Source organism: Citrus sinensis, chromosome 6 (assembly GCF_022201045.2).
Source record: "Citrus sinensis cultivar Valencia sweet orange chromosome 6, DVS_A1.0, whole genome shotgun sequence".
Taxonomy (NCBI): domain Eukaryota; kingdom Viridiplantae; phylum Streptophyta; class Magnoliopsida; order Sapindales; family Rutaceae; genus Citrus; species Citrus sinensis.
In genome coordinates this window covers 18,410,322-18,422,740 of record NC_068561.1, presented here as the reverse complement: position 1 = coordinate 18,422,740, position 12,419 = coordinate 18,410,322, and the positions used below count along the sequence as shown (strand labels likewise).

Below are 12,419 nucleotides of genomic sequence, written 5' to 3'. Positions count from 1 at the left end.
ATTTCGTCAGCAGTTTTTAAAAACAGGTAAATGGTTGTTTTTCATAAACAGTTTATTAAATAAGCTACCAAACTTTTTAAAATTTTTTATTATAACCTTATATTTTAATAAAAAAATAATTGTATCTCACTTATTCATAAACTCTTATGTATAAATCATGAGATATCATATTACCGTCATAACCGCGTAGGTTTTCTCTAATTTTGACCTAGTAAGTTCATATTCTAATTTCACAACTATAACTTTTAAAGTATGATATATATTGCATATTTAAGAAAAAAAGATATATCTAAACAATTTATTAAATACTCTAAAAATAAAAAATAATTAAAACTTATATCTATTTTAGTTATTATATAATAAAAAAATATTTTCGTAATAAAATTTATCAAACGTATATGCTCAACTTTTCAAGCGCAACAACACAATTTATCAAATATCAAACAACTTTTTTAAATAACAGATTATTTCATAAACACAATACAAACCGTTTATTTCATCCATGTTCGCAATATCAAACTGACCCTTAATCTTAAATGGTTTCATGTTGCGTGAACAAGTATCGCACAACCGTCGTTGAAACAATAACTCTGATGTTTACGATAACAAAATTAAAAATTAAAATTAAAACTTTTTAGATAAAAACAAATATTTTTTGAACTTAGATTATATCAGACCCATTGCTGCGATACTCTACTTTCGGGCTTGAGGTAAAAAGATAATTATCTTCTATAATTTCAGGGAAAAGGAATGAAACCGCGGGGTCCACACGTGTTAGCCAGCGGAAGTGCAATTCACGCGCAAGCTCAAAGCCGTGGGAACGGTGATCTCCCCACTCTCATCATGTGCAAAAGCACTGGTTCTTCTAAGATTTCCTTTCAGTTAGTGCTCAAGTAGTAGTAGAAATGAGAGTGTCTTGACTCCGAGTGAGATCGAGATTACGCTACTACGGTGGGCCTGGCGACGGACATCACTGCCGTCCGTCATCTTATAAGGGATTAATTTTGTTCCAACAGCCTAAACTAACACAGTAATAACGAAACTCCGGTGGTGATAGATAATTAACTTTTACCCGGCAATGAAAGGTGGTGGTGGCGGCGGCGGTGGAGGCGCAGTTTTGGTTACTACGGGGAAGAGGCGATGGAGAAGCCTAGTGATTGGAGTACTCTTTCTCGTTATCCTTTCCATGCTTGTCCCTCTCGCTTTCTTGCTTGGCCTTCACAATGGCTTTCACTCTCCCAATCCCAATCCCAACGGTCAGTACTCGGTAACTTTACTTTTGCTTTAGATCTGTTGTCCTTCGCGGAAGTGCCAACAATTACACTGCTGTCTTTCTTCAGATCCAATCATGCTTCATTCTTCAATCTACATTTGCACTAGTTAGATCTCTGTGTTAGCATGAGTATTGAGTAGTAGTAGTACTTAAGCCTGACATTCAACTTCATCACTTAGGTTTCCTTAATTGTTACTTCACTCTGGTGCGACAACTGCAGAAAACTCTTTAAACTACATTATTGTCCTTTACTTCACACCAGAAATAGCTGATATTAGTTCCGGATTTCTATTTATAGCGAATCTCATCAGTGTATTCTGATTCTTCTGCAGGATATGTACCTGTGCATAAAACTTCAATTGTAGTAAGCTATCCGTTCAACTTCGTTTCTTGCAATTTCCTTTTGTTAATGTTTTCCTAATTTTTTGCATTTTCTTTTTGGTGTTGCTAAAAATCAGAGCGATCTTAAAATTTATGATAAGTACGAGAACAGCGAGACCTTCAATTATGCTGAGGTAATGCATTGACTGTCAATGCTGTACTTATTTTCCTGTGAACGTATACATTGCTTATACAACCAGTGGAAACAAAAAGTTCGTAGTTTATTTTGATTTTTATATGGAATAGATAGTGATCATTTGATGGATGTTTCTTTTATTGTTTTTGCAGAATTATCGATCTACTCATATAAATGACCTTGTCAAAAAATTAGCTCCAAATATTTCAAAGGTGCATATTTTAGTGATTTCTTTACTATTAAACCATTGAGACTTGTCATTTGCATTAAATTCTTATAATTTAATGATATCTTGTAGATGAATAATCGTATAGCAACCCATTGACCTGATTTATGTTTAATTTTGCGAGATTGGCATGATTAAATTAGATTGAGTTAATGCAAAATTCTTTTGAATTAAGTTTACATCACTAGATTCTCTATAGGTTGGAACAGCTTTAAAGTGACAAGAAAGCAAGAAACCACTGAGGACTAGGTATTGAAAGAGGTCTTGGTTTCAAATTAGGTACAGTGGCATTGGCAATGCTGCCTCAGAGACTAAGTTGTAATATAACCTCTCAGATCAGGCTGCAACAAACACCATTGAAACTAGATTTGGTAGCATGCCTAAAAGCATAAGTTAATTGGCGACGGTCGAACAATAATATCTAAGTCTGAACATGTTGAGAATCATTAATCTCAAAAGCTTAAGCTTATAGGAAATAGCTCATCAATTGTTTTCAACTCTTAACAAATCATATCATTCGCATTCGTTTTCATTTTGTGATTTCACTTCATTGTTTCATTTGTAGGTTGAACTTCTTACGCTATTACCAAAAGTAAAAATTCATTTGAAAGCTCTCAAGTTCGTTTATTGCGGAAAATGTTATAATATTTGCGTTTTCAAGCAAGCAAGATACCATAAGATTTGATAAAATCAGAAAGTAAGCTGCTTTAATAATTGACTCTACCCACACATAAGATGCTATAAGGAACGAAATTGGCTTCTTAAGGGGAAGACTATGATGCTGGGAAATTAATTTGGAATTCAAATCGGCAGTTTAATATTTTAGAAGATTTTGAAATACATGGATGAGGCTGTCCAAAATGTTATTTTGATAGATTTTCTCTTGGCTGCTCTAGGATAATTTCCCCTCTGTTTAATTTTTATTAGAGTTAGATTTGGTTTTCCTAAGACCATTAATCTTATTCTTATAGGACCTAGATTACTTATTGAAAGTTGATTTCTTTTATTATTAATAGTTCTCTTTCCCTTCTTTTAGAACTTTGCCATTACACATAGTGTCATCAATATTTTGTTATTAGGCAAATAAAGAAATATTAATTCTCCACCACGCCCCCTCTCCATTTTTTTTTTAATTTTTGAATTCTCATCCCATTTTCTCAATATAGAGTGTATGCATATTCACGTTTATTCCAAAGACTGTATACAAGTCTTAAGTATTTTTTTGATTTAGCATAGGAATTCAAAAGGATGTTTTGTTGTTTTTCATCACGAACTTTGCCTGTCAGGATGTTCGCAGCAATTTCCCCGATGGAGCTAAAACTGAAACATCTGATATGAGTGCCACTGACACTAGTCATCACAGCAAAGGTCCAAGATAATTCATTTTTCCCAAAGTGTTTGCTCTTCTTCTTGCCCTCTTGATGATGCTAATTGAATTTTTTTTCCCCTCCTTCTCTAAAACAATCAACAGTTACACCAGTTTCGCCTCCTGCTGTGCCACAATCACTTCCAAATACAAGTGTATGCATGCATATTTTTTCCAATTTTATGTAAATTTTTAAAGCTTGCAAAGCCTCTGAGATTCAGTAAATCTGCTGTGCAGAATTCTAAAATTGCTGGTACTGTCGCTGATTCTGGACGAGGTGGTGTTGATGAAAATGAAAACTGTGAATTGAAATTTGGGAGCTACTGCCTTTGGCGTAGAGAACATAGGGAAGAAATGAAGGACACTATGGTAAAGAAATTGAAAGACCAGCTTTTTGTGGCTCGAGCTTACTACCCAAGTATTGCAAAACTTCCATCACAGGATAAGTTAACTCGTGCACTGAGACAAAATATTCAAGAGGTGGAGCGTGTTCTTAGTGAAAGTGCCACAGATGTGGATCTTCCTCCAGGGTAGGTTGTGCAAGATAGCATGGTTTTTCTATCTTCCACTTGATGAGTACATAGGTCACATTTACTGATGCATCTTCTTAATTATAAAGCTTTGTGTAGATTTTTTGGGCATCCTTTTGCACATCATGAATTTGCTTGCCTCATGAATATAAATTTGTTTGTGCACCTGAAGAGTCCTTGGATTTTGCATCCCAAACATTACACGGACTATCAACTAAATGTTTCTGACCCATCTCATTTTTGCTTTGGTTGGATTTTATCATTATTAGCTGTACTGCATCTGCGTGTGTTGGTTTATTCCATATTTAAGATGTGGAATGTCCAATTCCAAGATAGGCTTGGTTCATGGCTCTTTAAGCCCCATTTCTAGTTTAATCATTTTACAGTATAGCATTTACTCAGCTTCGTATACATGCTTAATGTTTTCCAAGGGTACATCTGTCCTGTTGACATTTTGTTGTTTGCTTCTGTTGAAATGATAGTCAAACTCTATAGACACTAAGATGAATATTGCCATTGTAATAGGATTGAAAAGAAGATTCAGAGGATGGAAGCTGCAATAACCAAAGCTAAATCAGTCCCTGTGGATTGTAGTAATGTCGACAAGAAATTCAGGCAAATTCTTGACATGACCAATGATGAAGCTAACTTCCACATGAAGCAGAGTGCATTCCTCTACCAACTTGCAGTCCAGACCATGCCAAAAAGTCTTCACTGCTTGTCTATGAGGTTAACTGTGGAATATTTCAAATCTCCTTCAGTGGTCATGGAGCTTTCTCAGGCTGATAGATTTTCAGATCCCTCCTTGCATCACTATGTTATATTCTCCACTAATGTACTTGCATCATCGGTTTTAATCAACTCAACTGTCTTATGTGCAAGAGTACGTTAAATGTTCCTCCATGCAATTTTTTATTGTCAATATGCATGCAATTTAGTAAGGATGCTGACTTTCTTTCCTGCATTTTTTTACAGGAAAATAAGAATCAGGTTTTTCATGTGCTGACTGATGGACAGAATTACTTTGCAATGAAACTGTGGTTCTTCAGAAACACTTTTAAGGAAGCCACAGTGCAAGTGTTGAATATTGAACAACTTAACTTAGAGTCTCATGATAAAGCAATTCTTATTCATATGTTCTTGCCTGTGGAGTATCGAGTTTCCTTACTCAGTGTTGATGGTCCATCAATCCATAGTAAAATGCAGTATATATCAGTTTTCTCTCATTTGCACTATCTTCTTCCTGAGATATTTCAGAGTTTAACAAAGGTTGTAGTTCTGGATGATGATGTTGTTGTTCAGAAAGACTTGTCAGCACTATGGGACATCAACATGGGAGGTAAAGTAAATGGTGCGGTGCAATCCTGCTCAGTAAGTTTAGGTCAGCTGAAGAGTTATTTGGGTGAAAACAGTTATGATAAAAATTCTTGTGCTTGGATGTCTGGATTGAATATAGTTGATCTGGCCAGATGGAGAGAGCTAGATCTTACTAAAACCTACCAGAGGTTGGTAAGAGAGGTGAGTGATGTTTATTTTGCTAAGATATCTTTCTCTGAGCTGTTATGCTAATATATGTTCATGGTTCAATGATGCTTTTAAATTTTGTTACTTCTATTTATGACAATAAATGCGCATTGCTCTGTGTAAATGGGTCGTGATGGTAATTGGACCACTGGCCCCATCATTTCACCTTCCCTTTTAATTTTAGATGCCATGCCTACCGCTTTGACTGCTGGCTGAAACTTCTGAGAAATGATCTCGTTCTTCTGATGTAATAATGGTTATAATTAGGACCAATAAACTATTTTTAAGACTATTATGTTATTAATCATAAAGTTCTGATCCATTTCACCATATGATTGCAGGTCAGCATGGGAGAGGAATCAAAGGAAGCTGTTGCTTTGCGTGGAAGTTTGCTCACCTTTCAGGACCTTGTTTATGCTCTTGATGGGGTGTGGGCATTGTCAGGACTCGGTCATGATTATGGGCTTAATATCGAAGCCATTAAGAAAGCTGCAGTTTTGCACTATAATGGAAACATGAAACCTTGGCTGGAGCTGGGAATTCCAAGATATAAAAAATTCTGGAAGAAGTTTTTGAACCAAGAAGATCAGCTATTGAGTGAGTGCAATGTACATCCTTGAAATGCTGGTACTTAAGGTTTTACTCCTAAAAGTCTATGGAAAATTTTGGTTCAAGAAGCATGAATGTATGGATGTCTCTTTTCTGGTTGCTGATAATTTTTCTTCCAGCTTCACCAAGCTTATTGGGTTACAGAGAAGCAACATCCACGACGAATCTGGTGAACTGATTTTTTATTCTTTGATAGATGAAAGGAATGGAAATGTTTACCTAGTTTCCAGAAAGAGGGGGATTGAGTTCCCTGGAGGTGAGTACCGCTCATAGGCATAGGCATGAAGATTTCAGGTTTTATAATGGTATTTCTTTGACAATGCAAGGAGTGACAGGAAGAGCTTCATTCTTTGCTTGTTTTGGTAATTGAATTAGAGATTTAGAGTGAAGTGGAAGACCTTGAAAAATATTTTTGTACTAAAAGTTCCCATAGCCATTCATAATGTAAATGATTACAGATTCAAGAAGCTGAATATTCCTTTGTGTCCTACGGAGGAGCGTGTATTCTTATGTCGGGACAGCAATTTGTTTGATTTAAATTTAATTTTTGTCAGGTCAATCAACGACAGACAGATGGAGTGATGGACTGATTTTATTATTGTGTGTCAAGTTAATATACGAACAAGTGGGTAGGTTTGCATTATTATGCCTAACTTGCGGTTTAGCCAATTCATTCAGTTAATTTTTTCAGTTTTTTTTTTTAAACTTCCTTCGCATTAATTGTTTTCTTGTTTTGAGATGCGTTCACCCGCGTACGTACAATTGGGCTATAGTAAAAATATCAACGACCAACACTATCAAGATACTAGCAAGAAAGAAAAATTGTATTGTTATACTACAGTTTCATCATAGAACATAAATTAATAATACTGTTTATATTACCGTTTATGTTATGGTAATATTTTGTTAGTAGCTATATATCATTTTTCAATATCAAAATACGCACCCATGAAGCTGAACGCATGAATGCAGCAACAAGAGCACACAAGAGTCGCATATCAATTTAGTATAAATATCATTATGTTATTAACAAAAGCAGGCTTCCGTAATTTAATGACCTGGGAAAATGGATCAACGATCTCGTATTCATTTTGACCAATCATGATCAATAGTTTCGAACCACTATAAAACAGAATTTATGGAAATATCTCGTTCATTTTTGAGAACCAACATACTTTTAAACCTGAAAGGGGCCGTCCAATTTTGAGGAAAAGGCAGCCAATCCGTAAAGCGCCATCAGGTCGAATAAAATGCAAAACATAGAGAGATCTCACAAAACGCCAGTAAATAAACAAAGGAGGTGAATCGTAGACACTATGGATACACTCGGAAGTCATTTTGCGATAAAAAGTCCTAACAAGTAAACCACCCGACAACCATACGGTTTGCAACTACTAGTGGGAGTAGCGAGTAGAAATAGCATTGATATTATTGCAAGGGTGATGAATTAAGGGCCTCCAAGCAGAAGCAGTGAGCAAGCAAAGATCCTTCCAACCGAGCTTCAAAGTGCCATTGTCCTCCACCAGTGTGTAACCATCACAAGGGAACATCCCAAGCAGCAAGGTGGCCTGCGTGGCTGCATTCCCGGCTAGAGATATACCCTTGAACCCCGACCGCTGCAGCTTTTCCCTCCAGTTATGAAACTTCACGTCTCCACTCCTAGAAGGTCCTCCCACTGCTAGCACGTTTCGTATCTCCCTCGACAGCAACTGCTGCTCCACCACATGCCTCTCTTCGCTCTCCTCCCCGTAGCTTGCTCCCAACGAGTCGAATAGTGCTGAGTAGTAGTGTATCGCCTCCACAAACCTCCCCAGAAATGATCCTGCCGGACTCAGGTCCTGTTCCACTACCGTCACTACTTTCGGTGCCAGTCTGATCAACAAATATGTCAATTTGTCAATTGTAATGCATGTGTATTAGCAATTAATTACGCACAGGATCACCACACAAGAAACCCTTCACCATGGAGGCAAACATTCCTACTTGCACCTCCAGCATTGGTGTTTGTCAAGTATCGCGCCACAATATCATTAAAATCTCAATAGCTCTAATCAGAAGAGGATACTAGTTCTCTAATTTTGAATATAGTAAAGCATTATGATAGAATCGCAGTACCACGTCAATCTATATAGTATGTGAAATGATAGACACATAGGTGCAGCGCTTAGAAAAATAAAATTACCTTTGCAAAAGACAAAGAGTATTCGTATCAGAACCAGTGACGTCGTAGAGAGAATGCTGCAACCAATGAACGGCAACGGCTTCCCTCTTGCTGATATTGAGCCTCTCCGGATCTAAATTCCCAACTTTTTCAGCAACCGGACAGAACTCGAAGGGAAGTCCAAGCTTCTCGGCAAAATCAGACAGCCGCTTGCCCGTGGCCTCTAGAGCCTCCATGGAGGTACCCAGTCCCGTAAGCCGCACGTACGGAGGGCCACCGGGTCTAGAAGCTAGGATGTGAAAGAGTCCAGGCCATTGAAGGCCTTGCATGATGTCTAGATCAATGATGTGCACCCTGTCCTCTCTTTCAAATGCTTCCTGAATGGCCTGATTGGCCGTGAAATGAGAGAACTTTACAAAGGGACTAATGCCATTAAAAACCTGGAAGGCTGATACCATCTTCTGGGTGTGAGTCTGGGGCAGAGAAGGCAGCGCCGCGTATATTCCGAGGCAGGAGCTCACCAGCCTCGCTGACATTGCTTCCGAGAAGTAAGCAGCCACACGCTGAGCTGAAGTTCCGTATGGAGTCGAGAGTTGAGAAATTTCGAGCAGCATCTTGTTCGCTTCCTCCAAGTTATCGGCCGAGACTGCCTCCGCGCATTGCAAGAGCAACGTCAGTAAGTGCAAGCCCTCTTCGTCTCGCTTCTGCTGCCTTATCTCTTCTTTCTTCTCTCTTATGCTAGCGTTAACAACCGCCAGAGATGGTGGGGTAGGAGCTGTTGTTGCCGCTGTCATTGTCTCCACAGGCGATGAGTTTTCGTTTTGATCTTCTTGTTGCTGCTGATGTAGTTCCTGAGGCTGAGGCTGAGGCTGGGGCTGGGGCTGGGGTTGGGGTTGGGGTTGCACTTGAGTTAATGCAAGAGATGCTGTGACAGCAGATGGATGATGCTCGTGAATATGGGGCGGCAGTGGTGTTAATCCCGGCCAGTTCAAGAACGATGAATCTTGTAGCGAGTAATTAGAGACGTTGTCAAGATTGAGAGTAAGCCCAGAAGAGCCTTGCTGCTGCTGCTGCTGCTGCTGCGGAGTATTGTTATTATTGATATAGTAGTTTGCCCTTTGCAGCATATGCAAAGGCAACGCCGCGTCTTTGTTCCTTGATCTCTCCAATAGTGGCTCAGAATTAAGAGAGCGGAGGCGGTACTCGAGGAGGGCAGCAAGATTAGGGTTACAAGGGAAGATGATCTCCCTGACGTTGTGGATGAGTTGAGGAATCGACACGTTGGCTGAATTATGGATAAGGTCCTTTATGATGCCGTCGATCCAAGCCGTGGCCGAGCTATCCTCCATAGAAGAAGCAAGATTATTAGCACTAGTACAACTGGGGGCGGCCGGAATCAAGCCGATGGACGCCGCGTTTCGATTTCTCTGGTGATGATCAGCCGGTGGGAACAAAGGCAGACCCGAGAAGCCACAAACAGCAGGAGGAGGAGGCTGCGGCTGTTGGTGATTATTATGAGGGGAAAGATTGTCAATGCAACTAAAGTTTGTAGTGGTTCTCGTTGCTGCTGATGTAGCAGTAGACAAAAATCCAGAAGCACCTGACGTCACGTTGTTGATGAGGGAAGAAGGTGGCAGCGTTAGCGTACTCATATTGACATTATCATTGAAAGACGACATAGTGGAGTAGTTGGGGATTGCTGATGGGGTGGCGGTGGGGGCTTGATTGATTGGGTTATTTCTTCTGGGCAACCTGCTACGATAATAATCACTACTCCCACTATACAGCTGCTGCTGCTGCACCTCCATCTCCGAAGCCGTCCTCTTTCTCACCATCTTACCCTCGTTATTGCTGCCGCTGGTGCTATTGGAGGCGCTTGTCATTATTGTTGGACTCTGATGATCATCACCACCACCGCCACTAATAATACTGTTGCTGTTGTTGTTATTACAGCCATTGTTGTTGTTGTTGTTATTATTATTATTAACTCGCAAACCACAAGCAGCAGCCATGATCATAAAGAGAGTGGAGTCCGGGAAGAGGAATTAAGAGGAAATAGGAGAGATCGTGCAGGTACTTATCCGGTTTCATAGGTGGAAAGAGAGACCAGGGATAGAGATAGGGGCTTCCAAACAGAAAACGGTGCAAGGATTGGGACAGCGGGGGCTTTGGGATTCTTAGTCCTTCTTCGACCCGTTCACCGTATTCTATGCAAACCAAACCCCCCTTTTTGCTTTTGCGCTTATTTATTATATAAACCAACATATATAATTAAAAATTGGCCGAAACTTTGCGTTTTGGATGCTTGTGAGTTTCATAACCAAGAAAGAAATGTTGCGGTGAATGGCGAATGGTTGTGTGGGGGGGGGGGGTGGGGGGGGGGGGGGGAGTGGGTGGATTTTAGCTAAGCGTCTTTGTGTGTGTGGATGTAGCCGGTTTGGGGGGTTTTTGGAAATGAAATGACAGCATGCAAATTGCAAAATGGGGATTGATGATTAAACAGAGGGCATTGAAATAAAGAAAGAGAAAGAGGAGAGGGGAGCAGGTGGAGGAGTGACATGATAGATAGGCTGGCTGATGAGTGTGTCTTTGGAGGAGAGAGAGTGCATGCCAAGCCCTGTAGTTAATAGTTATTGTGAAGAAGTTTCGTCGTTGCCTATTTGACTTCTTCGCTATGATGACTGGGGAAACGACCATTGCCTATGATCCTCGTCTCTTGTGTTTGCCAAGGCAGGCAGCCACCACTCAAACCCCACCCTTTTCATTTTTCCTATTTCTTTTTCATTTTTTTTTCCTTTTAACAATTATTTTATTAACCAGTGTATCAACGCATTGTACATTTGTACTTTCATTTTTTTTCTTAATAGTGTACTTTCTTTTAATTAAAGCTTCTTCTTCTTCTTCTTTTTCTTTTCCACTTTATTTATTGCAAATGTTAAAATATTATTCAGCGAAGAAATAATAATATTATATATTTTTCTTTATGTTTTAATTTTTTTAATTGTCAATGGCATCGAGTTGAAATATGTAAAATTTCTTGTGTTAAAAAATTATAGTTTCATAATTCGAAGTTTAAAATCGCTCACATGAGAAGTTATTAAAAATTTTGGTAAAAACTGCTCACACGATGAGAGGTTATTCTTGTCGTGATCAAGATTTTTGAAAAAGTAATTAAATTTTCACAAGTCTTAAATGTAGAATTGGATGAGATCTTAAAATCAGTCAATAGTTGAATAGCACATTATTCTTTGTGCAAAAGATTTTGTTCAATCCTTCTCTACGAGAGAGTGTTCATTTTGTTTTTAAAATTTAGAGATAATTTAGCCTATTTTGAATTTAGTGATTCTAAGTTTTTGTTTTATGATTTCATGATTAAAGTTACAGCATTAATGCCGTAATTAAACATAAATTATGTAAATGAAACATAAATCTTATAAATTGAACATAAAATTTGTAAATCAATATTAACTATAAAATAAAACATAAATTTTAGAAATTAAACATAAACTTGTAAATGGAAAGTAAAACGAGTAAATTAATATAAAACTAGTAAATTGATGTATTATTAGTAAATAAAACAAAAACTTGCAACTATAAAATAAAACTCGTAAATCAACATTAAGTGTAAAATAAAACATAATTTTTAGAAATTAGACAAAAGATTTGTAAATGGAAAATAAAACAAGTAAATTAATATAAAGCTAGTAAATCGATGTATTATTAGTAAACAAAACCAAAACTTGCAAATATAACTTAAAACTAGTAAATTAACATTAACTGTAAAATAAAATATAAATTTTGAAAACGGAACAAAAGACTTGTAAATAGGAGGTAAAACAAGTAAATTACTATAAAACTGCTAAATTCATGTATTACTGGTAAATAAAATAAAAATTTATAAATATAACATAAAACTAGTAAATCAACATTAAGCCCTAAACAAAACATAAATTTTGAAAATAGAACATAAGACTTGTAAATGAAAGGTAAAACAAGTAAATCAATATAAACTAGCAAATTATTGTATTATTGGTAAATAAAACAAAAAATTGCAAATATAACATAAAACTAAGTAAATCAATACTAATTGTAAAATAAAATATAAATTTTGGAAATGAAACACAAGACTTGTAAAAAGGAAGGTAAAATAACTAAATTACTATGAAACTAATAAATTGATGTATTACTGGTAAATAAAATGAAAACTTATAAA

General features: G+C 37.4%; 2 protein-coding genes across 6 annotated transcripts; one reads left to right on the top strand and one right to left on the bottom strand.

The window, feature by feature from the left end:
• The first annotated feature begins 761 nt into the window (after positions 1–761).
• Positions 762–6,722, top strand: LOC102626111 (probable galacturonosyltransferase 7). 5 transcript variants are annotated; one of them, XM_006481217.4, is made up of 10 exons: positions 766–1,256; positions 1,606–1,637; positions 1,732–1,788; positions 1,943–2,002; positions 3,303–3,384; positions 3,488–3,537; positions 3,620–3,912; positions 4,438–4,795; positions 4,888–5,430; positions 5,778–6,722. In XM_006481217.4, exons 1-10 carry the CDS (start codon positions 1,079–1,081, stop codon positions 6,054–6,056), a joined length of 1,932 nt encoding a protein of 643 aa, XP_006481280.1. In that variant the 5' UTR covers positions 766–1,078; the 3' UTR covers positions 6,057–6,722. The 5 variants fall into 5 exon arrangements, with proteins under 5 accessions (XP_024955663.1, XP_024955660.1, XP_006481282.1 ...); XM_025099892.2 differs by lacking the exon at positions 1,732–1,788 and having other exon boundaries at positions 763–1,256; XM_006481219.4 differs by lacking the exon at positions 1,943–2,002 and having other exon boundaries at positions 764–1,256.
• Positions 6,723–7,296: 574 nt separating this feature from the next.
• LOC102625823 (protein SCARECROW) lies at positions 7,297–11,041 on the bottom strand. The gene is made up of 2 exons (XM_006481216.4): positions 8,228–11,041; positions 7,297–7,917 (listed from the first exon to the last, which is right to left on the bottom strand). Exons 1-2 carry the CDS (start codon positions 10,222–10,224, stop codon positions 7,440–7,442), a joined length of 2,475 nt encoding a protein of 824 aa, XP_006481279.1. The 5' UTR covers positions 10,225–11,041; the 3' UTR covers positions 7,297–7,439.
• Between the last annotated feature and the right edge of the window lie 1,378 nt (positions 11,042–12,419).